Source organism: Ammospiza caudacuta, chromosome 1 (genome assembly GCF_027887145.1).
Source record: "Ammospiza caudacuta isolate bAmmCau1 chromosome 1, bAmmCau1.pri, whole genome shotgun sequence".
Classification (NCBI taxonomy): domain Eukaryota; kingdom Metazoa; phylum Chordata; class Aves; order Passeriformes; family Passerellidae; genus Ammospiza; species Ammospiza caudacuta.
In genome coordinates, this window is record NC_080593.1 from 46,594,402 (window position 1) to 46,620,633 (window position 26,232).

General features: G+C 38.1%; 1 protein-coding gene across 1 annotated transcript in view; it reads left to right on the top strand.

Annotated features, from left to right (window-relative positions):
• Positions 1–24,417, top strand: part of AVL9 (AVL9 cell migration associated) — a 38,154-nt gene extending 13,737 nt beyond the window's left edge. Inside the window, exons 2-16 of the mRNA XM_058803949.1 lie at positions 1,991–2,111; positions 4,159–4,244; positions 6,429–6,500; positions 7,298–7,387; positions 7,756–7,822; positions 8,457–8,497; positions 9,611–9,649; positions 13,156–13,225; positions 13,820–14,367; positions 17,582–17,716; positions 18,496–18,715; positions 20,076–20,193; positions 20,959–21,012; positions 22,869–22,957; positions 23,790–24,417. Coding sequence (XP_058659932.1) covers positions 1,991–2,111; positions 4,159–4,244; positions 6,429–6,500; positions 7,298–7,387; positions 7,756–7,822; positions 8,457–8,497; positions 9,611–9,649; positions 13,156–13,225; positions 13,820–14,367; positions 17,582–17,716; positions 18,496–18,715; positions 20,076–20,193; positions 20,959–21,012; positions 22,869–22,957; positions 23,790–23,884 — 1,845 coding nt within the window. The 3' untranslated portion in view covers positions 23,885–24,417. The remainder of the gene's footprint in view (positions 1–1,990; positions 2,112–4,158; positions 4,245–6,428; positions 6,501–7,297; positions 7,388–7,755; positions 7,823–8,456; positions 8,498–9,610; positions 9,650–13,155; positions 13,226–13,819; positions 14,368–17,581; positions 17,717–18,495; positions 18,716–20,075; positions 20,194–20,958; positions 21,013–22,868; positions 22,958–23,789) is intronic.
• The last annotated feature ends 1,815 nt before the right edge of the window (positions 24,418–26,232 follow it).

Here is a 26,232-nt window from a genome sequence, read left to right on the forward strand (position 1 = left end):
GCTGGAGATGCTCCAGGCCCGGGAGCAGAGATTCCCCTGTGGGCTGCCATGAAGGCCACAGTAAGGCATGGCTGACCCCCTGCAGCCCAGGGCGGTCCATGGAGGAGCAGAGATCTCCTTGTAGACACCCCCATGGCAGAGCAGGCAGAAGCCTGAGGGAGGCTGTGGCCCCATGGGAACCCTGTGCTGGAACAGGCTCCTGGCAGGACTTGTCACCCCAGAGGAGACCTGCACTGGGATCTGTTCCTGAGGGACTGCACTCTGTGGAAGGGACCCACCCTGGTGAGCAGTTCATGAAGAACTGCAGCCTGTGGCAAGAACTCACTTGGGAGAAGTTCATGGAGCAGTCTGCTGGGGGAGGGCCCCCATGCTGGAGCAGGGGAAGGGTTGCTCCCTCTGAGGAGGAGGCAGCAGCAGAGACAGCGTCATGTGATGAACTGACCATGAGCCATTCCCATCCCTCTGCACTGCTGGGGGAGGAGGTAGAGAATCAGGAATAAAGTTAAGTCCAGGAAGGGATTAACCCACCCCAGGGTGGGGAGAAAGTATTTTCAAGATTTGGGTTTACTTCTTATTATCTTACTTTGTTTTATTTGTATAAAGTTAATTTCCCCCAGCCAAGTCTGTTTTGCCCATGACAGTGACTGGTCAGCGAGCCCTCCCTGCCCTTAGCTCAACCCATGAGCCTTTCATTATATTTTCTGTCCCTTACCCAAGTGAGGAGGAAGGTGATAGAGCAGCCTTGGCTGGCTTCTGGTGTCCAGACAAGGTCAACCCACCATAACATGGAATAAGAAAACTTGAAATTGATACAAGTAGCAAGGCTGATTTCTCCTGGTGTTTTCTTGTCCTTTGTACCTTTTTGTCAAGTTGGCAACAGTTGCAGACAGTGACATCGTGTGTTAAGGTGAAGAATTTCACTTTTCCTTGGTACTTTCATCTTTCACAGGTTTTTTCTTTTGATGTTATTATTAGTATTATTACTATTCTATTACTACTATTCATTTTTACTATTTTATTATTACTATTTTATTATCCATCAAGTATTATTTATATGCTTGCTTTGTTGTGCTTTTTCTTTTCCATGTGTACATACATTTTACAGCTCACTAGTTATGCTCACTAAATAAATATCCTTGGAGAGAAGTTGCAGTATCAATAAACAGTTTCTTTTACTGAGAAATCTGTGCTTAGACTTTGTTCACTGAATTAAGAAATGCTGTCTGAAAGAGAGTTGGTGGAAGTGGCTGGAAAACCAGAGAGGTCTCCACAGGAAAAGAAGATTGCACTGTAAAGATGCTGATGGTGGGGTTCTGTGGTGGATGTGTAGTGCAAGAAATGGAAAGGTTGTCCCTATTTCTAGGAAAAAGGACAATGGCAATTAAATGAAAGGCAAAATTGAAACGCAGGATTTCTTAGTGAAAGAGAAAGGAGATACTTTTGGGCGTTGTGTAAAAAATGTTGCAGTCAGGGACATAGTATAGGAACCAGTGTTTTGCTGTTAGTACAGTTTCTGAGACAATTCAATGTCTTGCAGGGTAAAAGAGAGGCCTGCATGTGTCAGCATTACCCAGTCATGAGCACCTGAAGGGCTGGGAAGTCAAATCTGCTTTCAGGATATGTGTGCCCCAGCAATGACCCCTGCTGTTGTTGCAGGTGTGGCAATGTGCTGCTGGCTCTGTGCACACAGGGAAGAAGATATTCAGCTCTTGGGTGCTGTTTTCTGCTGGAAGATCTCTTTTCATTTCTCTTGAGGGAAAGGAATTAGACTCTAAAAGCCAAATCTGCCCAAGGCCTGTTAGTTAAACCACACAAGTCAGTCTGTGGGTGCATTGAAGGAAGAGACAAGAAATGCTAGTTGGAGGAAAACCATTTTTCCCCATACTATTGATAGGAATAAAGTGCTAGGCTGAATCATAGGGGCTTGCTTGTATGGTAACTGTAATGTATTCTCTCTTTCTCTCCCCTTTGTTTTCATTTGTTTGTTTAGGTTGAATTTTCCTATCCTCCCCTAAAACCTGGAGAAGGACATGACAGCCACAGTTTACCAGAGGAATGGAAGTACTTGCCATTTCTTGCCTTACCAGATGGTGCCCACAACTATCAGGAAGGTGAGAAATGAGAGAGAAAAGCTGTGTGTACTTCTGCTGCAGCCCAAAGAAAAAACCTGGTATCTGAACAACTGATCAGTGATTCTTTTTACTATTATACTTCCTGCACTTTTTGTTGAAGTTGCAAAACACATTAGCAGTGATATATTCCTTTAGATGAAAGTAAAGGTGTATCTCCTACATCCAGATGTTAGTAAAAACTTCAGGGTTGCATATCAATATTGCATAGTTCTAGCACAAAGCAAGGCTGCTGGCTTTCTCAGAAGTTCTTTGAAGGTTGAAGAAACACTCCTCCACTAATTTAGAGGTGCTTAAAAATTAACTACAAGTCGTGGAAAGCCATGTCAGTATATTGGTGTGAGCTTTAAAAAGGTTTTTGTTGGCAGAATAAAGGTAGAAATATCCATTTGGCATATAGTCACCACCAAGTTTGTGGCACTTTAAATTTTTTTAGTATTGCATTTATTCCTTTATTAGCAATTCTGTTTACCCCTGACATTTTTATTTGTGTCCAGTTGTTTCATTTTTTTTTCTGCGCAGCAGACAAGGAAGTCACTTTAAACAGCAAAATCACAGAAACACTTTAATGCTACTTTTAATTTGTTTAGTTTTTTAACATGATATACTTAGTTTCCTTATTGTCCAGCTTTTGGAGATCTCATTTGGAAACAAAAGAAGTTTATCAAAATAGTATCTTTCCTAGCAGCAGTAAGAGTGTCTCTGACTGCTCTGGGCCACTATTTTTGCTGAATTTCTGCATTGTTAAATACATTACAAAAAGCAGACAACATTCAAAGGTAGGAAAATCAAATGCAGCTGCATTTACCTGCTCTTTCTTGTCTCAGTACCATTCCAGTTAATACTCAACTTTGAGCATTTTTATTGCTGTGCTAGAAGAATATAAATGTTTATTTTTTTGTAAGGACAAAATAGAGTTGGCAACAAAGGAGAAATATATATCCTTGTGTTTTGTAGGCAAGAATACACATGAACTTGAACCAGGCAAATAGATTTTCTCATCATAATTGTATTTCATTTACTGTCACTTTATTAGATATCTGGTTTTGAGTTTTAAACTAATGCCTATGGGTAGTTACATTTGTGCAAAGAGGACGACTTGGTACAGGAAATCATCATAGAGATTTTCTAAAACCCTAGGGTGATCTCCAGAATATAAACTTGATCAAAGTGGTAAGCTTTGTTATAAGAAGTCTCTCTCTCTGTTGGTCATAATGCATGTGGGATTGTCTCTCCTGTTAATGTTCTTACTGTGAAGCTAACAAAAAATTAATAGTTGATTTCAAAAAAGATTTCACTCATGTTTTGAAAGGAGAGGACAACTGTCTTTTGCTTAGGCTTTAACAACTTTTTTGCAGTAGCAGCAGGTGTGTGTGTATATAAGTGTGTGTGTGTATATCTCAAGCCATAAAAGTCTTTCTCTTGTAATATTTTATAGATACTTTTCTTTTTCATTTTGCACTTGCACAGAGACACTAATTATTTTCTGTAAGACTAGGTTTCACAAATTCTTTATGGTAGTGTAGTGCTGCTGGCGGTGTAGATATCTACCTTGGCAGAGGTAGGAACTGCTCTAACCTTTCAACTGTGTGTATCCTCCTTGCTGTTTGAGATTTTTTTCCCTATCTTGGCTCTGTTTGCCTTCTTAATGGCATCACACTCTGAGCTGTACACACTGACTCACAGAGCCTTGCCTTTGCTCCTTTGTGCTGAACTGGGAAAGCAGCATGCCTGTAGCTTTCAGTGGTGCTTCTCTGCTGCCAGCAGCTGCTTCTGAAAAGCAATGTTGGCTTTGTCTAGCTAAACATGAAGCTGTCCTGCACACCTGGAGATTCTTCCACAAATTGTCTTGCAATGTGAAAACTAATTTGGGTCCAGACATAACTTTATAGGTAACTTGTTCCTTTTTATTTTTTTAGAAATAAGTGTCTGCCAGTACTTTGTACAGTAAACCTTTAAGGGATGCTGTAAATAAATATACCAAACTCTTGTTAGTGAATGACCAAATAATCTTGTCTTTTTTTTCCAGATACTGTGTTTTTCCACCTGCCTCCGAGGTGCGGGGATCGAACCACGGTGTATGGAGTGTCTTGCTATCGGCAGATTGAAGCAAAGGTAACCTTCCAAGCTGGAAATTAATTATATTAATGAATAATAGGCTCAGTGCATTAACAAACCTAAAATTCAGTGGCTTACATTACACCAACAGGCAAAAGCTGCATGATTGTGTTACATTAAAAGTCTTTGAAAGTGCTCATAGTATGTAGCTCCAGAACTTGAGAAGTATTCTGTCCCATACATCAGCAGGTGTATTGTGATCTTCTGAAATGTTCGAGGCAATTGAAAAATACATTTTGTTTCTGGAGAGCCAATCTAGCCATCAGCACCCAGCAGCAAAACTCAACTGACTGTCTGTCAAGTGGCAAAGCTAAGTTTTCAGGTGGTAGGCCTTTTGGGTGGAAAAAGCTGAAATTTCTCCCCATTTCAGTACTTCCTGGGATCTAGCCATGCAAATGTAGGGATGTTTCTCTTCACCTGCCCCCATTGCCAAATGTACACTTGTAGAGTAGACTGGAATCTTCCCATTCAGGGTAGCTACTTAGTGATACCAATCTTTAGCAGTAAAACTGGAAAATTGAGGAGAGCCACAGTGTGCAGGTGATCACACTGAGAAAATTAGGTATTCGATCTACTCAAATCATTCCATGTTTTCAAAATAGTAATGGTAGTATGATCTCTGCACTTACAATTGAGAAGTTATTACAACTTTCTTTTAAAATTACTTATTTTTTTCAGTGAATTGCCAATAATCTGGAATGTCACATGGGTTTGATTCACCCTCTGAATATATGACTTGTTTATATACTCTATTTCTGTGTTAATTACATCTTGATTATATTTCAAGTTCCTTTTCTTGGAAAAATTTCTAGGAGAAATTTTACTCATGCAATTTTTAATTCCATTTCTTTTGAGCTAAATTCAATATTGGTTTTCGTTCGCTCATTATTTTTGTACCAGCCTTCACTGTATTCTGTGATTTAGAGTCTTGCTGTATTTAACTATACAATAACTTAGCTTCATTGTGCTCTTGATTCCCGTTTATGCTTTTTAGTAACCAATTAAGAAGATAAATAGATGTTTAAAATGAACTCTTTGAAACAACTAGAATAAAACCCAGTGTGTTTCATATGACAGCTCTAGCACTCTCTCCATCTGTCCTTTTTGATGTGTGGGCTGCAGTCCATACATTTTCTGTTTTGTACAGTTAAGTGAATCATTTGTGTGTGTTCTGCCCTCACCATTTCTTGGTTTGCTGTTAAGTGCTGGGACCATTTGTTCTGGCTGAGAATGTAGCTTAATTTGTGGATAAGCTTTTATTTTATGAGTGACTCAAAAAAGATGCTTGAATATGAAACAAGAAATTTCTAAGCAGAGACTTTGTAATCTGGTCCATTTTCACAGATGATGTTAGAGAAAAGCAAGTGATGTGTTGTGGTTTCTCTCCCATACATCCCCCTGAGTTAGAATGCCATTTCCTTTTCCTATTGCCTTTTTCTCACACTAGGGTCTTTTAAATGGTGCTTTGCCCATCATCACAGCTGTGTTTGGATCTTTGCTGGATGTGGTGAGATGAGAATACAGCTCTGACATGTCAGTGTTATGACCCTTTTTACTAGGTAGAATCATAGAATCGCCATACAATGGTTTGGGTTGGAAGGAGCCTTAAAGATCATCTGGTTCCAACTCCCTGCCGTGGGCAGGGATGCTATCTGCTGGACCAAGTTTCTCAAAGCCCCATCCAGCTTAGCCTTGAAAGCTGCCAGGGATGGAGCATCCACAGGCTCATTGCTTTCCTAGCCAACATCCAAGTGGTTGAATTCCCCCATTAGGATGAGGGCTTGTGAGCACAGTGCTTCCCGTTCTTGAAGCAAGGCCTTGTCAACAGGCCCCCCTAATCAGGCACCTTGTGGTAGACCCCAACCAGGTGTCCTTTATAGGTGCTGTCCTTGATTTCTACCCACAAACTCTTGACCTGTTTGTGACTGTTTTTCAGAGGGAGTTCTTCACAATCTTACCATTCCTTAGCATAGGGGATGACACCCGTGCCCTCCTTCCCAGCCTATCTCTTGTGAAAACATAAGGGCATACTGTTGCATGGTTTGGATGTTCCACCACTGAAGATAGCTAGTTTTAGGGTCTTGTTTAAATGGGGGGGTAGTATGTGGAAACTAGACTTGGTAAATAATTATTTTTGAAATTATGTTTGGGTAAAAACACTGTAATACTTCTATTTCTTAGGCTTTAAAAGTACGGCAAGCAGACATCACCCGAGAAACTGTACAGAAAAGTGTCTGTGTTCTCAGCCAGCTGGTAAGAATGTTTATTTGACTCCCAAAACACTTTCAGGTTATTTTAACAATTGTTCTTCCATATTCTTATTTGGAACATTTGGCTTCAAACATCTGTCTTAGCTATTTCAGAGTAACAAAATACTGGAGTAAAATGGAATTAGAAGGCTGTGGCATTTGAGTGAGCTGCCTTGATTTGTGGTATCTGCTGTGGTAACTGGAAAAGTGTCTGCCTGTTGTCATTGATGAGGATACTTTCTTAAACACTGCTAACTCAGTTTAATGTGGTAGAAATGAGGAGTTTGGCTAGTATAATCATGGAATGTGTAGGGTTGGAAAGGTCCTCAAAGATCATCTAGCATAGTAGCTTGTGAGAGTGGCCACCACCTTCAAGTGTGAGGGAGGTTTTCTGATAGCCACACATGCAGCATATTCTTGTTTGGAAGAGATATCTTTTATTTCTACCTATTAATCAGAAGCTGCTGGTCACCAGGCAGGGAACAGAAATTATTTTTCCGCTTAAAGCTGAAGAAAGAACTATTACTGAAACTCTTATGAACGGTGTTAAAGCAGGAAACTACTTTTCCAGAAAGATGTTCAGTGAGGGTATGGTACGTGCAAATGGGAAGAAAATGAAATTATCATCATTTAAAATGAGCACAGGAGAAAGATGCTGGGAGTTAGCTACTGAGGACTGCTCATCCGTGAACTCAGTATATAATAAAATGTCAGTATTGCAACATAAGCATGGAAGAAGATTAAAGTTCAAAATGAGTGACTAAATAGTTTCATTCACTTGCTTTTTGTTTTTCTTCCAAGCCTTTGTATGGGTTACTTCAGGCAAAGCTGCAACTCATCACACATGCGTATTTTGAAGAAAAAGACTTCTCACAAATTTCAATCCTAAAGGTAACTTTCCAGTAAAATGCACACAGAACAGCTTTCAGTGTATAGCCACAAAGTTTAGTATTTTCATTTAATGCTTATGATGACTTCTGCTTGTGCTTGCATAAGTCATTCAGTTGTTCAGCTCCTGTAATACTTTAACATGAACTAAATGTACTACCCTAATCTGACAGAGAGTCCACTTTCTGATTGTTATGAGATACAAGTGTGGTTGTCAGCCTGTATCTCTGTGGATTCCATTAGTAAAACTTTGTTTTCTTTCTGGAGTAAGCCATTAAAATCATTAAATAAGTGAATTTTATTCATACTGGATTTTGTGTGACCATATGCCATTAACACCTTTTTTTTTGCCTTTGTTCTAACTTTTACAGGAACTTTATGATCATATGAATAGTTCCTTGGGCAATACTTCCTTAGAAGGGTCACAAGTTTATCTTGGTAAGTGACTTGTTTTGTACAAAGCAGCAGAGATTATGTTACACTAAACAACGCCTGCCTCTCCTGAGCTAATTTGTTGATATGCATTAACAGGTTAAGCACCAGAGGTCTGAATTTCTTTATTAATGGATTTAAATAAATGTAAAATGTATTGTTGCTTTCATAGTAGGAGTCAGTTGCAGGTTGAAACCATATTACTCCTTGACCTAACAGTCTGACTAGCAGCTGTTTATCTGCTTTTGTTGAACAATACCTTCTTAGGTTTTAGATTCAGCACCCCACACCATCCAATTGCTCAAGCTTGCATGTTATTACCTGTTATTTAGTGTATCTCACCAGCCAGTTCTGACTCTTCCCTGTGCTTTCTGAATGCACAGTGTAGTATTTACCTCAGTGGTTCCTGTGTGGCAGCCAACAGGTATTAACTCATGTTATTCTTGTCTCTATGGTCAATGAATTCTTGCTCCCACTAAAAAAAAAAAAAAAAAAAAGGGAATTTTGTATGAATTCTGCTATTGAAATAACCAGAATCCATAATGGGTATCTCCCACATGCTGAAAAATGGTGCAAGAAGTAAATTAGTATCCCCATCAGCTGTTTAATTGTAACAATTGCTCTCTTTTTGGTGTCTCAGGTCTGTCTCCTCGAGATCTTGTTCTCCATTTTAGACACAAGGTAGGTATTCTGTACTAGATTTTTAAAGGACTGCACTATTTAGAAATAGAAATATAATAGAAAAATGAACATATCTAGACATACTTGAGCTAGGAGTAAGAAGACTGTTTCCTAAGTACTGGTATTTACAGCCTCCTGATTTTTCCCTCCAATTCCACCTGCATAACTTCAGCAAAAGCATATTCCAGACTAAGGAGTTCTGTTAGTCTGAGAGATTCCTGGAGATTTCTAAGTTTGTAGGACATTTTTTAGTTCTGTCCCAAAGTGCAAATGCTATCTCATTGGTGATCTTGTTTCTATTTCCTGTTTCTTGTTTGATGAATATAAGAAAAAGACCATTGCTAAAATCTGTGCAGACACAACCTGGAGCATTTTTCCTGTGTTTTGTAAATTTTGTAGCTTCTGCCATCACAGAACTTGAAGGGACTTAGACCTGTCCTTCTTTATCCTAATTTCTGTTGAAATTGAGTATATGTGCTATAGCTAAAGTACAAATAGCATTTAGAATCTTTTATTAACTGAGATGCATCAAGGGAACAACTTTGAAGATCTGAATTTCATGGTATATTTGCACCTGTTCAGTAGATTTTTGGGGTAGAACTCATTTTTGTTTAACTTCAGATGTCTGCCAATCATATCCCAGAAGCATCTGTGTTTTTCCTTAATGTAGAGAATCTGGACAGCCACTTGTGATCTAGATGCCTAAAATTAGGTGAGGTGAATATTCTTCTTGGTATTTTATTGGACTTTTTTCAGTAATTCTGTGGAGGATCTCTTTTATGTTTATGTAGTTTACTGTTTTTTAAAATGCTGGAATTGTGCAACATATTCTTTCTGCTAAGCTACGTATGATTCAAATTATACAGGGTTTTTTTTGTGGAGGTTTTGGTTGTTTTTGGAGGTTTTTTTCCATCTCATGCTGTTTTTAAGTGTGTGCTCAGGTGGAGAAAGGGTATTGGAACACTGGTTTTCACTGGTCAAATGCATTTGGTCATTTGATTGTTATGCAGTGATTAACACAAAACCTTGAATAAGAGCTTATGCTTGCACATTATTTTTGAGAAATGGCACTAGTTCACTCACCATTTTTTTCTTTTTGTTTTTTTTTTTCAGGTCTTGATCCTTTTTAAATTGATTCTTCTAGAGAAAAAGGTAACATTTTGTAAGCTGATGCAGGTAGTTTAAATAGAAACATAGCTGTTAAATATTTTTTATCTGTAAAATAGAAGCATCTGAAGTCATATCAACAACTTTGCATCAATATATAAATTAGGTTATTAGGCTTAAAGAAACTGCTGTGTGTTGACCTATACATTTGCCTCCACTTCTATTTTGTCCACACTTTGTTTCTTTAATTTCTATCCCAGCCAAAGTAAAATGTGATGAAATGTGACCAGAGAAACATAAGCTACTGTAAAATATAGGATGGGATACAAATGAGATGCAGATAGGCACCTGTGTGGAGGAACTGACAGGAAATGTGGGTACCTAAAAAGGCACAGTTTTATAGAGATTCAGCAAGTAGAACTTCTGGTTCAGGCTTTAAATAGACACACCAAAAGAAATGAGTGCTAGAAGTGTCTTTCAGACCTGAATTCCATGGACACCTGCAGGAGACAATGAAGAGAGCTGTATCTGTTAGGTCAGGCTGAACTCAGATTATAAATTGGTAATAACTGCTGGATTCTAGGATCAGTGCTTGCTTTGGGCTATCTTACTGCCTCAGAAGCAATGCTGTTTTAGTAATTGAAGTGTAATATGCAAAATGTGAAAGCAGATGTGAAATCAAGACTTTTTTTTCCTTCTGTGCTCATATTAATGCCCTAGAGCAAAAACTTAGAGTGGAATGACTGTATCAGCTGCCAGACATATTTATGCAGAGATTTTGTTTTGTTTTGCTTTAAAAATGTAATTTAAAGCTTTGTTTCAATTTCCCAAATGCTGCTTTTTTTTCAGTGGACCTGCTGTATTAAAACCCAATTTCTTCAGAGTGATGGGAAGGCATGTTAGGATTTCTTGTTAGCTGCAGCTGGAAAGTCAGTAGGATTTAATCTATAAGTTATCAAAACAGTTGTGGAGGTGTTTATTTAAGTCTGTATCCTAGACCTAGATATCTTTCATGAGGCAGTAAATATGCTATTCTGTTTTAAAATAGATCTAGCAGCTTCTCCAAAGTTTTTGCACTTGTCACTTAATTCTGTAAGTCAGATACACCTTGACAGCCCTCAGTATTTGTTGATGAGAATAAATGCAGTTTCTGCATTAAGGAGGCATGTGCTGAAGATGACTATATTAAAGGCTGTGCAAAAGTACACTTGAGAAAATACAATTATGGCACAGTAGGGGTCACCAGATCAGTTCAGCATTTGGACATGTACAAAGAAAATACTTCACTGAGCTGCAGTTCTTTTGTGAAACTGCTCAAACCACAAGATGCAAATGCACAGGAAGAGAGGAGAGAGAGGGTTTCCCAAGTGTGTTCACATTACTCAAACATACAAAATTGTTTTGAAAGTAACTGAATGCTTATGGAACAAACCTGCAGGTTGCTTTGTGTCTGGTTTTCCCTAAGCTCTGACAGGAAGACAACACTTGCAATTTCAAAAGAAAGTTTTGGTTTTCAGGCACTGCCTCTTTTCTGGCAAATGTTATAGTTTCATAATAGCTGTGGGAATCTGTGTGTTCAAAGACTTTAAATATAATATGCAAGAAGCCATTTGTAATGCCAATTTTCCTTGATCTGGAAAATGCCACAGACTAATTTCCTTTAATCTGTAGTAATTTGGTTGATGTTTTTCCACGGGCTAAAAGAATTTTTTTCACCTCTCAGTGGTTATTAGGCTGGAAGACTACTTCCAGATGGTGATCATTTCAATTTCTCCTGCCAGGACCACCCAGTTTGCTGATTTAAATGCAGTAGGCTGTGTAGTGGGGTTGGGAAGGGTAGTGAATCCTTATAGACAGAAAGATGGCACAGGGACCTGATGAAACAAATATAGAAAAGTATTTGCTTTAAGTAAGTGGTATACCCAAACAAAAACCTAGACTGGAATAGATTTCTTTAAAACAAGGTACTTCTTTATAGGCTTAATTATTTCTGTAGGCTTAAAAATAAGCTTGACTAAGAATGCATGGTGTCTGAGAATCTAAACCTGTGGGAGTATCATAGGCTTTCTGTTGCAGTTCATTGCTATTATATCATGCATTTTTCATGCATACATTATAAAGCAACATCTTCAAAGTTACACATTTTAATTCCCATTGGAGTCAACCAAAACTCTTTCCACAGATGAGCTGCTTGTTCATCTCATCATACTTTTTCAGTGGTTGTTGGTATTTGAATTCACTTGCCTTGCACAATTTTTTTGGTAGTATGTTTAGGATCATATACAGAGTCTGTTTTCAGCTGTGATACCACTAAATATCATTTGGCCTGTGTTAAGGCTGTGTAGGTCTTTCTTTGTCCCATCAGTTCACTAGCTTGAAGATTGGCAAACACTAGTGGGACATGAGCTATTATTCATCAGTCTCTTCTAAAGTGTCCTTCTTTCTTACAGCAGAAGTCTCTTATGAAGACTAAGTCCACAAACTTGCACTTATAATTACATCATCTGCTTATAAACTGGACTGCAAAGTCGTAAAGTTAGATTATTCTGTATTCCTTTGCACTCTTGATTCCTTGGAATGCTCATCTATGGTTTTTTACTGATATTGTGCTGTGTGTTGATTAAGGATGTAAAAATGGCATTTTGGACAAGTTTACTTTTGTGGGGATTTTTGGGGGTTGGATTGTTTTTGTTTGGTTTTGTTATTTGTTTTTTTGGGGGGGTTTTTTTTCCTTCCCCCCCCTCTTTTTCCCTGAAGGCATATTTTGAAGAAATTTTAGTAGTAATATTCAGTCTGGCTTCTATTTCTTCTTTCATTGCTAGCCTTTGACACCCCCTTTTGAGTTCCTAACTAATTTACTAATTCCAGTCTCTCTGATTTAATTAAGGAGATTCTGTTTTCCCATGTTATGCCTTAAGTGCTTTACCAAAGTTAGTACCACTCATGTATTCTGTTTCTAAAAAAAACTTTTTTGTAACATGTGAATATTACTGTAATAAATGCATGCAGCAGTTATCCTGTTTTTAATTTATCTACATATCCTTAATATAACTCCTTAAAAGAAATGTTTTTGCGTAGGTTTGTATCAGTGTTCTGGAATGGAGATTATTTGGCCTCTTTGATTTATAACAGAGAATTTAATGTGCTACAAATGAGCAAGAATTTATGCAGCATGCCAGGAACAACTTTTTTCTGTCAGTTCTTCAGTAACTGGATCAATTTGGAAAAAGTCTTAAAAACCTGTAGAAAAACCTGAATAACTGAGAAGTGTGTTACAAACACACACATATATATATATATAAAAAACATATGTTACAAGTATCATATAAGGATTCTGTAGGCATATCTAAATGTTTACTTTGAACTGTTGCAGGAAGTTTTGTTAGTGAGCAGACTTTCTAATATAGCATAAAAAGCAGTGCCTTGAATAGTTTGCATGTGTCATTTGTCATGCATAAGTATAATGTTGTTTTTCTCATTCTCCCCTCCCTAATTCTGCTTTCCTCTCTTGCACTCTCTCTTCCTCCCATTGTCCTCCCTCCTGCCACCAGGTGCTGTTTTATATTTCTCCTGTAAATAGATTGGTGGGAGCTCTGATGACTGTCTTGTCACTCTTTCCTGGTAAGAAAAGAAGTTTGAACTTCTTTTTCTATGTTTTCTGGTGATAACTGAGACAGGTTGTGCTGTCACTTGGAAACCAACTCATGTGATAATAAAGTTAGGTTGATATGTTGCCTGAAAAATGGGTGACTTGTGTGCATGTCCATGTACTATGTACACACCTCCTAACACTTACTACTTGCATTTTATGGGTTATTTCTTGTGCTTCACTGGAGCCACTGGATTTTCTGTATTTCCTGTGGGTAACATAGGTGGGGCCTGAATAAGTAACACATTCCTGTTTAGTTCCTTAAAGCCCCGAAATATGAACTTTTCCTTCCACATATGCTCATAAAAACAAACAAACAAACAGTCATTACCCCTAACCTTGCTAATCCTTAGCTTCTAACCAGTCTTCTTAAAGCAAAATGTTAAGGCAGATTCTTTAGGAAAGAAAGTGTAGGGTTTGGGTTATTTAAAACACCCCTCCCTCCCCAGAGTAGTGTTATAAATTACATTATTTCCTCTATGTACCCAAAAGCAAATTTTTTCCTCCACAAAAGTCACTAAAATTTTGATTGAGTTGCTGATATTTGTGTTTGCTGTGCTTCCCAGGTATGATTGAACATGGTCTTAGTGACTGCTCACACTACAGACCAAGAAAGAGCATATCAGAGGATGCTGGCTTGCAGGAAAATCCACCACGGTTAGATGACTATGTTTCTGTGTCTGCTGCTGATGCTTCGAATGCAAGCTTAGGAATGGGGAAGGGAGACAGGAAGATGGCAGGAGATAATTCCCTGGAAGGTCAAACAGCAGATGTGCCTTTCTCCCAGGCTGAGAAGGCTTGCAATGGAGCTCAGTCCTCCAACGGAGCTGTGCAGCGCTTGAAAGTTCCTTCCCGTGCTTCCCCAGCCTCCTCAGAGAGTGACTGGGAGACCCTGGACCCCAGCATTTTGGAGGAGGCTCATTTGAAGGAAGAAGAACGTGAGAATGCAGCGTCAGAACAGGCGGGAAATGTTCGGAGCAAAGGCGTGAGCTCCGAAGGCCTTCCCATCACTGTGCAGCCCCAGGCAAACACGGGGCACACGGTGCTTGTGCAAGGACTGGTGTCTGGCCTGGAAGAGGACCAGTATGGGATGCCTCTGGCTATTTTTACAAAGGTAAGCATGTTCTTTGTGGTACTTGGGAACTCAGAAAGACTTTTTTTTCCCCAGAAGTTATTGTAAATCAATGGCGACTCGGACAAAGAGAATTATGCATCTGACTCTATCATCAGAAGGCCAAAGAATTATTCTATTATACTATGCTATGTACATTGTATCTAAACTGAATCTGCCATGCACTCAGTCTTGCTCAGAACTGCTCACACTGCACTCGTCTCTGATTCTCTCCTGACTGTCCCGTGACAGTCCGACACACACACACACACACACACTTGGTCCTGACAGGCCAAGGGAACAAAACATCCTCACTTTGGGTAAACAATCTCCATATTGCATTCTACTTTAGCACAACACAGGCACAGCAAGTGAGATAGGAGTTTTGTTTTCCTTCTTCTCTGCTTGTCTCACAGCTTCTCTCTGTTCAGAGGGCATGTGAATACCACAAGAAGTGGCTAATAATTTTGCTTACTGAGCTCCAGGTGGACAGTAGGGTTCTCCAAAACATGTGGAGTATGGTCTCCCCTAGGTGGAAAGGCTTGAGAGGGCCTTGCAGGCATATTTGCATTCCACTTTCATACCTTTGCTTTAATACTATTTGCAATTTTTTTCAATTTTATGTGGTGGTAACCTGCATCTTCTCTGTGGTTAATAAATTGTATGTAGCAGAAACTACAGTTTTCTTTTACTCTGAGGAATTGGTGATCTAGCCTATATAGGGCAAGATCAGAGTGCTTCAGTAGCCTTTAGATATCTTAACCTAAACAAAGATTCTGAAACCTCTACCTTTGCTGACACCTAAGTCTGTTTTCCTCTTTTCATTTGTATCTGTATATGTATTTTTAAATGCATATGTGTATATATGCACAAAATGTGTATATAAATACATATATACACACATAAAAATATATAAAATGAAATTTCACCCTCCTGTGTGAAATTTCATCTTATATAAGATGAAATTTCACACATATTTCATCTTATATATTATATTATATAACTCTTTCTGTTTGTCTGTGTCTCTTTCTCTGTACATGGTGCTGAGCTGCTGAATTTTAAGCTTGCATTGATATCTAACTGAACTCCAGGTGTTTCAGAATCTCTAAGGACTTTGATAGGCATAGTCAGATAACAAGCAATAGGTCTGGTTAGTAGGGCTGGTTTCCCATAAAAACCAGGTAAAATGCATCCCTTTCAAAGATACTGCTATGAGTACAAGAAGTTATTTAGTACATTTCATTGTTTCGTTTTTAATGTAATAAACTTTTAAATGAACATTTCCCCATAGTAGAAGATAGAAGATTCAGATTTATTTCCTCAAGCTGCTGATGTTCAAAGTGTTTTTTTCTTCCTTTGGAGGGGTTTATTTGCATTTCCTTGCAGAATATTGTATTTTATGATTGTGTTTAAGTTTCCCCCTGTAGCTTTTGTTGAAAATAGTACACTGTGTGGGCCCAAGTGAGCAGCTCAAATGTCATTGCCCTCAATGTATTGCCTCATGTCACCATTAGAAATGTTGTTTCAACAAAGATCTGCATTTGATGTTTGTCTGATGGTCTGTCTAATGTGAACTATAGCCTGTAAATTGTATTTAGTCTAGTTCTTTGAAAATACTAGATGGAAAACAAGAATAAAATAATTGATAAGGGGGCCTCCAAGTGCAAACTTTTGTTTGCTGCTGTGCTCATCAAATGGAAAAGAATTTTAAGGAAGCTGACAGTTTCTACATGTTTGCCTTCTGTTCCACAAAGGCACTTTTCACTTGAGTTCAGCCAGTGTAATTAAAGCAGAAAGGGCTTTGCATGTCTGAGTTAGCAGAAAAATCTGATTCAGAGTTACAGTTTTAACCACTTACTGGAAAGTTTACATCTCATTTAGAGCTCTTAACACAGAGTTGTTTTATGCCATGCCATGGAAAGACTTATAAATCTGACAAATTTGAATGGGAGGAGGTTTTGCCAGGTGGCATAATACATTATCCAGGTACACCTGAGCATAAGGGAAAATAGCTTGTGGTACTTGTTTCTTTAGTACCAGTTCTGTCAGATCTAATAGTCATTTCATCTGCACTCTTTTAAAAAAGAATGGAACACGTTCATGAAAATAAAAGTTGTTGTACTTACAAATGTGCATTTGTAAACTGACATTTGATACTTTAAACAGTGAAAGATTTCCCATACTTTGCTACTTTAGTATACAGTAATTAAGCCTTTCTTTTCCTGCTTCTTAAGCTGTATTTTTTGAAAACTTTCCATCTTAGGTTTGTGATTCCTTTCAAAGCACTGTTGTTCCTTTGACACAAGCTGTTTCTTTTCTACTGATAAGGGCTTGTCATCTCTAAGGCCATCCCTGTGTCTCACAACAAAAGGGAGTAGTTGTGCTCCTTTCTTCCATATGTTTCCAATTACCACGTACTGGGTGATAAAGTGTGTATGCTCTTTGTTTCTGTCCCAACGTGCCATTAGCTACAGTGAATAAATTTGCTTTGGGCTTTATGCAGTTGAACAGCTGGAATTAGATGTCAGGAGTATGTTGATCCTATGTTTAAAAAGGAATTTACCTACATCTGCCTCTCAATAATCCCTCAATGACTCGCTCAAAGCCTTTTTTCAAATTTTTTTTAATTATTTTTTTAATAGGAGCGTAGGATACTAGATGAATTTACAACCCTGAAGTGGCTGAAAAGCACAGTGTGTTACTTTCTGTCCTCTCCTTCTTAAAGCAGGCTTGCATATGGTTATCAAAAATTGATTGCTACCTCTGGTGTCTGGAAATCCCCACCCACAAAATGTGGATAAGCTGTCTGTAGCTTTCCTGCATTTTGTGCCTCACAACTACCAGAAGACATCATGTACACTGCTGGAGAGATGAATCCTTATCTCCATTGGCTTCTTGTCTCTGAACTGACCTGAGACCTCATTCTTGTTGCTTATTATTGCTCTTATACTGCTTATTCTGTTGCCTTACAAACACATTAAATTCTCATTCTTTGCTTTGGATTTCAGCTTCAATCCTGAAACTGAAAGGCAACACAATCTCCTAAAAAATTCAATTCACTTTGCAAATGTCATCTAGCAGAGCAACAGATGATTGTGGCTGAAACTGTAATAACCAAGGTTCATTCTGGGTGAAATATGCTGGCTTTTATTATGAAAACTTTTGAATCCAGGCACGTTTTAAAATGTTATTTCTGTGAATGTCTCTGGTTCTGCAGGGGTACCTGTGTCTGCCGTACATGGCGCTGCAGCAGCATCACCTCCTGTCGGATGTGACCGTCCGCGGCTTTGTCGCGGGAGCCACCAATATCCTGTTCCGTCAGCAGAAGCACCTGAGTGATGCAATTGTGGAAGTAAGGATCTTTGCATCTGAGCTGGGGGCAGCTGAGATTCTGTTTTAATTGTAGCTTTGCAGTTTCACATGCTTGCCTGAATTCTGAATTCCTTCCATATGAAATAAATTCTCAGCTGCAGAAGTTTGTTAAATTCCTATGACTTGAGAGGACAGGATTAGATAGCTGTGCAAAACTACTATCCATGTTTTTATATATGTCTGAAATTTGAATTTTTAAGACACTTGTTAAATTTTTTTTTGTGTTGGTGATATAATTTCATTTTTCATATCATGGGTTTTTTCATGGCTTTTTAGTGAGGTCTTCAAAAATAGATGCTTGCAGATGAGAATCACGTGCAGGTGCTGATTTGACTTCCATCTGATTTAATCAGGAGGGTAAATACACAGCATCTGAAACACCCACTGTGCCACTTCTAGCAAATAGACACAACTGTATAATCAGCATCTGGTAACATAAGATAGTTCCATATAGGTAATCACCTTAATAAACAGAGGTGATAATCAAAGAGCACCATGCTTCCCCTGCCAAACTTTCTGCAAAATTCTGTCAAATAAGCAGCTTTTACTGTGTGCCAGGGAAATGATTGAATTCTGGATAAATCAGAGCAGTATCTGACTTTCTGAGAACAGTTAGTTCATTGTTTCTTTGGCCATTTGTTTCTTCTTGGTATTTTGGGGGAATGAGGGTTAAGATTTAGGTAGCAATATGTAGTAGTGTAAGTTTGTATAAGCAGTTTTATTTAGATAAATGTTTACCCTTGGAATCATTTCAAACAGATAGAAGATGCTCATGTGCAAATCCACGATCCAGAACTGCGTAAGATCCTGAACCCAACAACTGCTGACCTGAGATTTTCAGATTACTTGGTGAAGCACGTCACTGAGAACAGAGATGATGTGTTCCTTGATGGCACTGGATGGGAAGGAGGAGATGAGTGGATCAGGGCTCAGTTCAGTGCTTATCTTCATGCACTGCTTGCTGCTGTGCTGCAACCAGGTAGAACAGATCCCTTGTCTAGGGATGGAGATGAGGGTGGACATGTCAAGCATTTGCTCTGTTCTTACTCTCAGTGGATCTCCCTCTGCCTAAAGTTTCATTTTTAGGCTGCTTTTTCACTTGTCTTTGGCTATCCTTGTTATTTCTTGACAAGCTTGTTATTAATCCTTAATCCACAGCCTTACAGACATTTTTTTATTAGAATGTTTTCTTCTCCTTGATTTAATTAAGTTTTCCTCATAAGTAGAAGTACCTGAAACCTGTATGTGATGAGACTTACAAATCTGAGTGTCTTCTAGACTTTGTTGCAATCTGAAGTTAAGTTTGGGAAACTACTTGGATTCAAGGAGACATGAAGTTAAGCATCTGTCTTCAGGAAGTTTTGCTAGACTGTTCCAGCCCTTTCCCCTTCTTGCCATGGTCATAATTAGGGATTCACATACTATAAAGTGTCATCTACAGGCTTTATAAGCTTTTGTTTCCTGGAGCTCAAAATTTTTTCTTTACCTCAGAAGGAATTCTCTATTATTCCAACATTCTTTGTGAATATAAATGAACGAATAGTGTTTTTTATTTGTGGAAAATGTTTAGTTTGCCCTGCACTCACCCTATTAACTTCATTCTCACAATGATTTTTCTCTATTCACACCAATTAAATTCACATTTTGTTTTGTGGTATATGTGAGAAAACATGGGATTGAGAACCTGATTTTAAAGTCTGGAAGATGCCACGTTCTTGGTCTGACAAAATTAATATTTTAAGATGACTAGATTGATATGAAATATCAGGGTTTTCTGGGAACTCATATTACATCACTGGCTGGCTGTCAAATTATTTCCTATAGGCTTCAGTGTTTTAAAGGGGTTGTTGTTATGCTAAGTTCATTCCACAGTATTTCCTACTGCAGTTTTGGAATGGATTTGGGAGTTACTAAATTTGAATGAGTAATAACAGTACAGCAAAATCCAGTGTATCTGACCAAGACCAGTGCAAATTGTTTTTGTTCTTGGTTGCTATGTGGCCATTCTTTTCCCTTTCCTGTCATCCCCCAGAGGAAAAGTCAATTTGGATTATTTTTTTTCCCAGTTGAGCTCTTGGAGCTTTATAAATGAATTAAAAATAAGAAAAGTAATTTTTAGATTTTTTTCCCCCTCTTAGCCTGGTACTGTATATTTTTGACATTTTAAAATAAAAATAAACCATTTTTGAAGTATCCAGGTTTTAGTACTGGAGTTTTCTTATGGACTTGATAAGAGCCTGGAAAATGATTTTTTTTCTTACAAGAAAAAAATTAATTTGTCATGTAATTAATAAATCTCTAATGAATTTCTTCAAATTCTCTTTATTTTAATTTACCAGACAATGAAAAGATTTTGTCAGACTTTGGAACAGGATTTGTAACAGCCTGGAAAAATACCCACAACTACAGAGTATGGAACAGCAACAAGCATCCAGCTCTTGCAGAGGTAAATTCTAGGTAAGGAAACTTTGTAGTATTTACTTGAATTTTGGGCAGTAGTTTTATGAAGAAAAACATATCCAGAATCAGGAGAAGTGAAAGTTGTTCAAGTTGATTGTCAGCTGCCCACAGCTACAGAAAGTTTGTCATTCCTCAGGAATTGTCCTCAGATGGTTCTGCTTTGTGTTAATTGCTGCCAGGTGTGCAGGGAGTAGCTGTGTCCAAGGCTGTCACTGCTGGGATAGAGGGGAGCTGCCTGTTCTGGGTGTGTTTTCACTGGGAGATTTGACCATGCCAGGCTTGGTGCCACTGTTGGCTGTGCATGTGTTCTGCTTAGTGTGGGTTATTGCTCTGCTGCAGGGAGTTCTGTTTGCTTTTACTTTGCCAATTGCTGTAGTGTGAAAAAGGTTTTTTCTTACACCTACAAAGCTCTTTTGGTCTACTTAAGGGATGTTTTCTATTTTCTGTGTGCTGCTGGAAGGAGGTGCTTTTGACTTAGTGTGGAAAGGTTGTTAATATCTCATCTGTAAATAGAAGGCACCTTTTAGGTAGTTCATAAGAAATCTGTCATAGAACAATCACTGCAGCCCAGACTTCTGTGAAGTATAGAGCTATAGAGTATGAAGTATACTGCTATAGAGTAGTATATCTGCAAAGTATCTTTTAAACTTTCTTTTTTTTTTTTTGGTAAGTCACAGAGGGGAATACAGCTAATAATTGTGTGATACAGATTCATCATGAAAAATAAATTAATGTTTTCTTGGGTTTTTCCTCCTCTTCTAGCCATCCATTCCAGGGCCAGTACTCTGTATCAGATGTTAAGTTAAGGTTGTCACAGTAAGTACATAGTACTTTGATTTTGTATTTTTTAGAAGTGTGGTCAAATATCAATAACTGCATAACTGTTCCTATAATGAACTCAACAAGATATTCAAATTGCCCATCTTCATGAAACTATACTCAAAAGTTCTGCTGCAAAACAGCACCGCATCTAAAGATGAAACATTTGCCTGAAATAAATAATAATTTTTTAAAAAGTCAAATGCTCTATTTTGTGTTGGATTTCACATAATACAGCCTTGATTTTTTGCATTGCAATTATAAGGTTTTTGTACATCTACTTGTAATTTGTCAGCTAAAGCTGTTAAAACTTCCAGCAGTGATTTGACTTTAGGTCTCATTATTAGGAGAAAACAGCTTTTTTCTAATTAGCTGGTTTTTAATTAAGCATTGTTCTAAAACTCAGTTCACTATGTATGCATAGTGAGATGTGGTATAGTTCCTTCAATTTACAAGTTTCAAATGAGTTTTGCATAGTGGTCTTGTACCACAGTCATCTGAATTTTAAGTTGATCTCAACTGCTGCCTTTAAAATCCAAGTCTACCACTCAGTGGTGCTTGTTTTTTCCATAGCTGTTCAGTTCTAACTGAAGCCAGAATTCAGCCTGGGGTTTATGCACCAGGCAAAATGGATTTTTTTTCTCACTTAGCTCTGCTGACCATTAAACAACAGTCTCTCTCTCTTTGATTAATGGATGATCTTTATACAAAGTCTTAATTTGAAGGCTCTGGAGGTGTCTTTAACATTTGCCTGTTTTTGTCCCCTTGTTTGAAAGGGGAGTTACTAACTCTTCTGGGTAGTGTGACATCAGTTTAAAAGGACCAGTAGTTCATAGTATGTTTCTAATAATAACTATTTTTACAACAGTGCCTTGATTCTGTAGGTGGGACTTAGATACCAGCTCCTCATCAAAATTACTTGCCTTTGCAAACTGAGCCTAGACTTGGTTTTGGTGTATTCTGTTTTTTCTGCTTTTTCCATCTACACTGAAGATTTTGGAAATGGGGAAAGAATAGGCATGATGTGTTGTTAAGTTTTACATTAATGGGTTTGCAAAGCCTTGGACTTTGTGGACTTGAAAGTTACAATTTAAAACTAAGTGAAATTATTTTCAAGTGATTGTATTTGTGCAGTAGAACTGATCGCTTTTGTGCTCTTCTTTCCAAATGATGATCATGTCTGTCATTTTCTTGCATTTCTTTAACAAAACCATGAGTGTAAACTGTCCTTGATCAAAAATTTAATCTTGGACAAAGATACAAAGTAAGCTTTATCTAGAAAAAAAGGACTGATCATTTACACTTGTTCTATTTAAAGGTTATGTTTTAGGGCTAAGAATTGCCAAAACTAATGAAAATATGACTTTGCAATTTTGATCATAAATGCATTTTGGTAAACATTTAGGAAAGATTGATTGAATATTGGAATGGGCTGCCCAGGGAGGTGGAGTCGTCACTGTCCCTGGGGGTGTTTAAGGAAGGACTGGACGTGGCACTCAGTGCCAAGGTCTGGTTGACAGGGTGGTGTTCAGACCTGGGTTGGACTCCATGATCTCAAAGGTCTTTTCCAACCCAATGGAGTCTGTGAAAGGTTTAAAGTGTGCTGTGTAAGAATGAACCATTGGGTGTTTTGATTTCCTGTCCTGCCGGCAGCATCTTTTCCTCTTCTGAGGAGCTTGCCTAGCTGATCTCTGTGGCTAAGACGAATGCAGGAGTTGGGCTTGACCATGTGAACTATATATATGTATGTTATGTAAATCTGTGTGTAATGATACATAATTTAACTAGTTTATTTACACCTGAAAGTAATGATAAGTCAGCTACTAACAGTCTTCAGTATCTCTCTTGTTCAGTTCAGTGCAAAACAGTGAGCGTGGAAAGAAGCTTGGAAATGTGATGGTTTCTACCAGCCGGAATGTGGTACAAACAGGAAAAGCTGTAGGTAAGAAATCTGTTTAAAATCACTTTACATCTATGCTGGATCTTTTTTGAAAGGCATCCTTTTTCTCAGTTGTATTTTGTTTTAATCCAAGTGTACTTTATAACATGCACAAATCAGAGCAACATTTTGAAGGGTACAGCTGCTGATTGAGGCCCCATAATTGTGTAATAGCAGAAAGAGAAGCAGCTAGGTAAAGAAATTAGTGTACATCCCTTTTCCAGTGTGGCCTGGAGGTGAATATGGGAAGAGAGATGTTCAGGTAAGAGATTCCATGTAATCTGGTAAATACTTTGACCACCATCTGCATTGAGTTATTCTCAACTTTGATATCACTTTGACTGAAACTATCAAGAGCTGGCTGAGATCAGAAGAAGTCCTTGTGTCAGTTTCTGCAGATTTCACAGCAGTCTGTAACTTTCTGGAAAAGCAATTGTTGCATTGGACAGGGGCATCATCACATTGTCATCTTGCAGTGTGAGTTAATGGGAGTTAATCCATTAAGAGGTCTGATAGGTGTTTGGCAATGGCTGTGCCAAAAATTGTTTAGCTTTCTCTTAAATTCTGTTGGAGTCTGTCTTTTCTCTTTGCTGTGGTGCACTCTGGTCAGGAGTGCCTTTCAGCCCAAAGTCTACCAAGTCTTCCCAGGCAAAGCACACCATAGGCCATTTCTGCTGAGCTGCTGTGTTCAAGTTCTTCGAATATTTTCTGGCACAGACTCTGTGCCAAATCCCAAACTGGACAACTGATTGAATAATTTTTTTTTTTTTAGTATTTCTTTGTAGCAAATCAGTAAAGATAACACTTCGCTATTGATCTTTGTTTTGTGTTGCAGGTCAGTCTGTGGGAGGAGCCTTCACAAGTGCAAAATCAGCAATGTCATCATGGTTTTCCACTTTCACACACTCAACCCAAAGCCTTGGGGACTAAATGCTGGTTTGGCAGAATGCTGCTGACTATTTCAGGTGCAATCTTTCTCTGAGCTGTAAAAAGACCACTCCAAAATGTAGGAGTGGAGATTACCTACCCAGGACCAAAATAAGGTATATATTGCTTGCAAGCAGATGTGGAATGTTATTATTCACTTTCCCTAGAAGTACAGAAGAATGGTGAGTGTCACCATACAATGGGATGGCATTTGCAGTGTACTGGTTATATTTAAAATGACTACTTCTCTTTAAAACTGAGCCTTTATAAAGACATTAGCAAACGGGGCTTGTTATAAGCCAAATGTGTTTGACTTTAGATTTGTACATTTTCTTGGATGTTGAAGATATTTATGTAAAGTAGTTCTATTTTTCAATCCAGATAGCCAAATGTTTGTGAATTCTTGTTAGAAATAAGCAGAATATAAATAATAATTTGTCTTTTAGGTTGGATTTGAGAGAATCTCTGCAACCCTTAAAGGGTGGAACTTTCACACTTTTACCTGCAAATTAAAATCAACAAGGTGCAGAGTAAGACTGTGGCTGACAAGAGTTTTCTTTTCCTCTATCCCCCTTGTATCCATATAGAGTTGTTTGAATGAATCTATCTCTAGCTCTCTTTGTGTCTCCAAATCTGTGTGATAGTTGCAAAATCAGTAGATTTTTCATGTTATGCAGTAAGCCTTCATACCTTTGCCTATGCTTTGGCTGAGTTTTTCCCCTGGGACATGAATGGGATTCCAGTTGGAGAGATCTCTTCAGGGAAAGAATTACAAAGCATTTCTCCCAAACTGGGATTTGATAATAGACAGTTTTGTAAGTTAGGATTACAACATTGATGTAGTTGCACACATTTGAATATGAACTACTAAACCCAACCAAAACTAGCACAGTAGCAAACTCTGTGTGTTTTTGGTTTTTTTCCCCCCAGTAAAGTTATGAGGACTCTTCCAAATGAAAATCAGCAATGTGGATTTTCTGTGTCGACTCAGGGAATGTGCTGTTTGGATAATTGCTTTTTTCATAAGGAAAGTAACACTAGAATTGAGAGTAACTAGAGCAGCTCTGTTAGTATCCTTGTATGAAAAAATACAATAGTTTATTTGAAAAGATGTGGCATAATGCTGTATTTCCTATGTAACATGCATGTGGTGGTTTCTGTATGCAAGTGTATTGCACTTCCCACATTTCTGGATTCCAAGGGAGATTATTTCCTTTTTTCTTGCAATGTGTGTGCCTCTAGATGCCTTCTGACATCCCCATGTGTTACTTTTACAATTTTCTACATTACATTATCCAGTGTTCCAACTTTTCTGTACCAAAAGGCTCTTAGTTTATTGCCTCATCAGTATCTGTCAGCATTTTGCCATGTTCTTTTCTGGGGCCAAGATTTGTGGTCATGGTTATATTTCCTATTCCTCAAATAAAATTAAGCAGCTGCACAACAGATAAACAAGAAGGCTCAAATATTTTTAGGAAATTATGTTTTAATTCCTTCTGTGCATTTGTAAAGTTAATAGAAAAGCCACACTTGCATCACACTGTCACTGTCCAGCAACTTGGTTGTCAGTTTTTTTGCTTCAGTGATTTGAAAAGGATCTGATTTAAAGCCTTCTTTAATTTTTTTTCCAGGACAGACTAGATAAAATGACTGTGGAAAACCTAAAGACAAGCAGCCACTTTGAATAGTTTGATTTGAGAAGGGCAAAAAAGGCCCCTAAAGCTCTACTAATTTATTGCTTCTGACACACAAATAAGATGTATCTATCAAACTGCAGCTATTGCTCCTCATCTGTGTGTCTTTGTGTCTCTCCTCAAACTTCTGATGCTCTTTTCTGTTTTATTCCACAACTCTGTAATAGACATTTATATCTTTTAAAAGACTAGATATTATTTATATGCAGTGAATTAAGACTAGAGCTGTTTTATTCATGGTGTGTCTAGAGCTTTCTGAATCAGCATGCAGATAAGAAAATAAACACTTGCTTTTGTGAAATGACTAACATATCTGCACTCTGGGATTTAAGTGGTCACAGTCCATGTTCTAATGAAGACTGAAGAAAGGTGCATAAAGGATTTGATCACCTATAAAACTAATTCCAGCAACTGAAGGCATACCTAGGTAGATTTAGGCTTAGGAGCTTGCAGTGGTGAGTTCTAGAAGCCAGGCAAGTGGTTGGTATTTACATGTACAAGCTATAGAAGCAGGACCTTCAAGGATCCCTTTTCAATATCCTTGTCTTTGTTACCCCTTCAGCTGAGTTTTCTCTGTTGAGTAATCAAATGCTCCAAATTTATATGGCAAATTTATTAGCTCTCTGCATTCCCCTTATTCCCTCGCTGGCCTAGGAG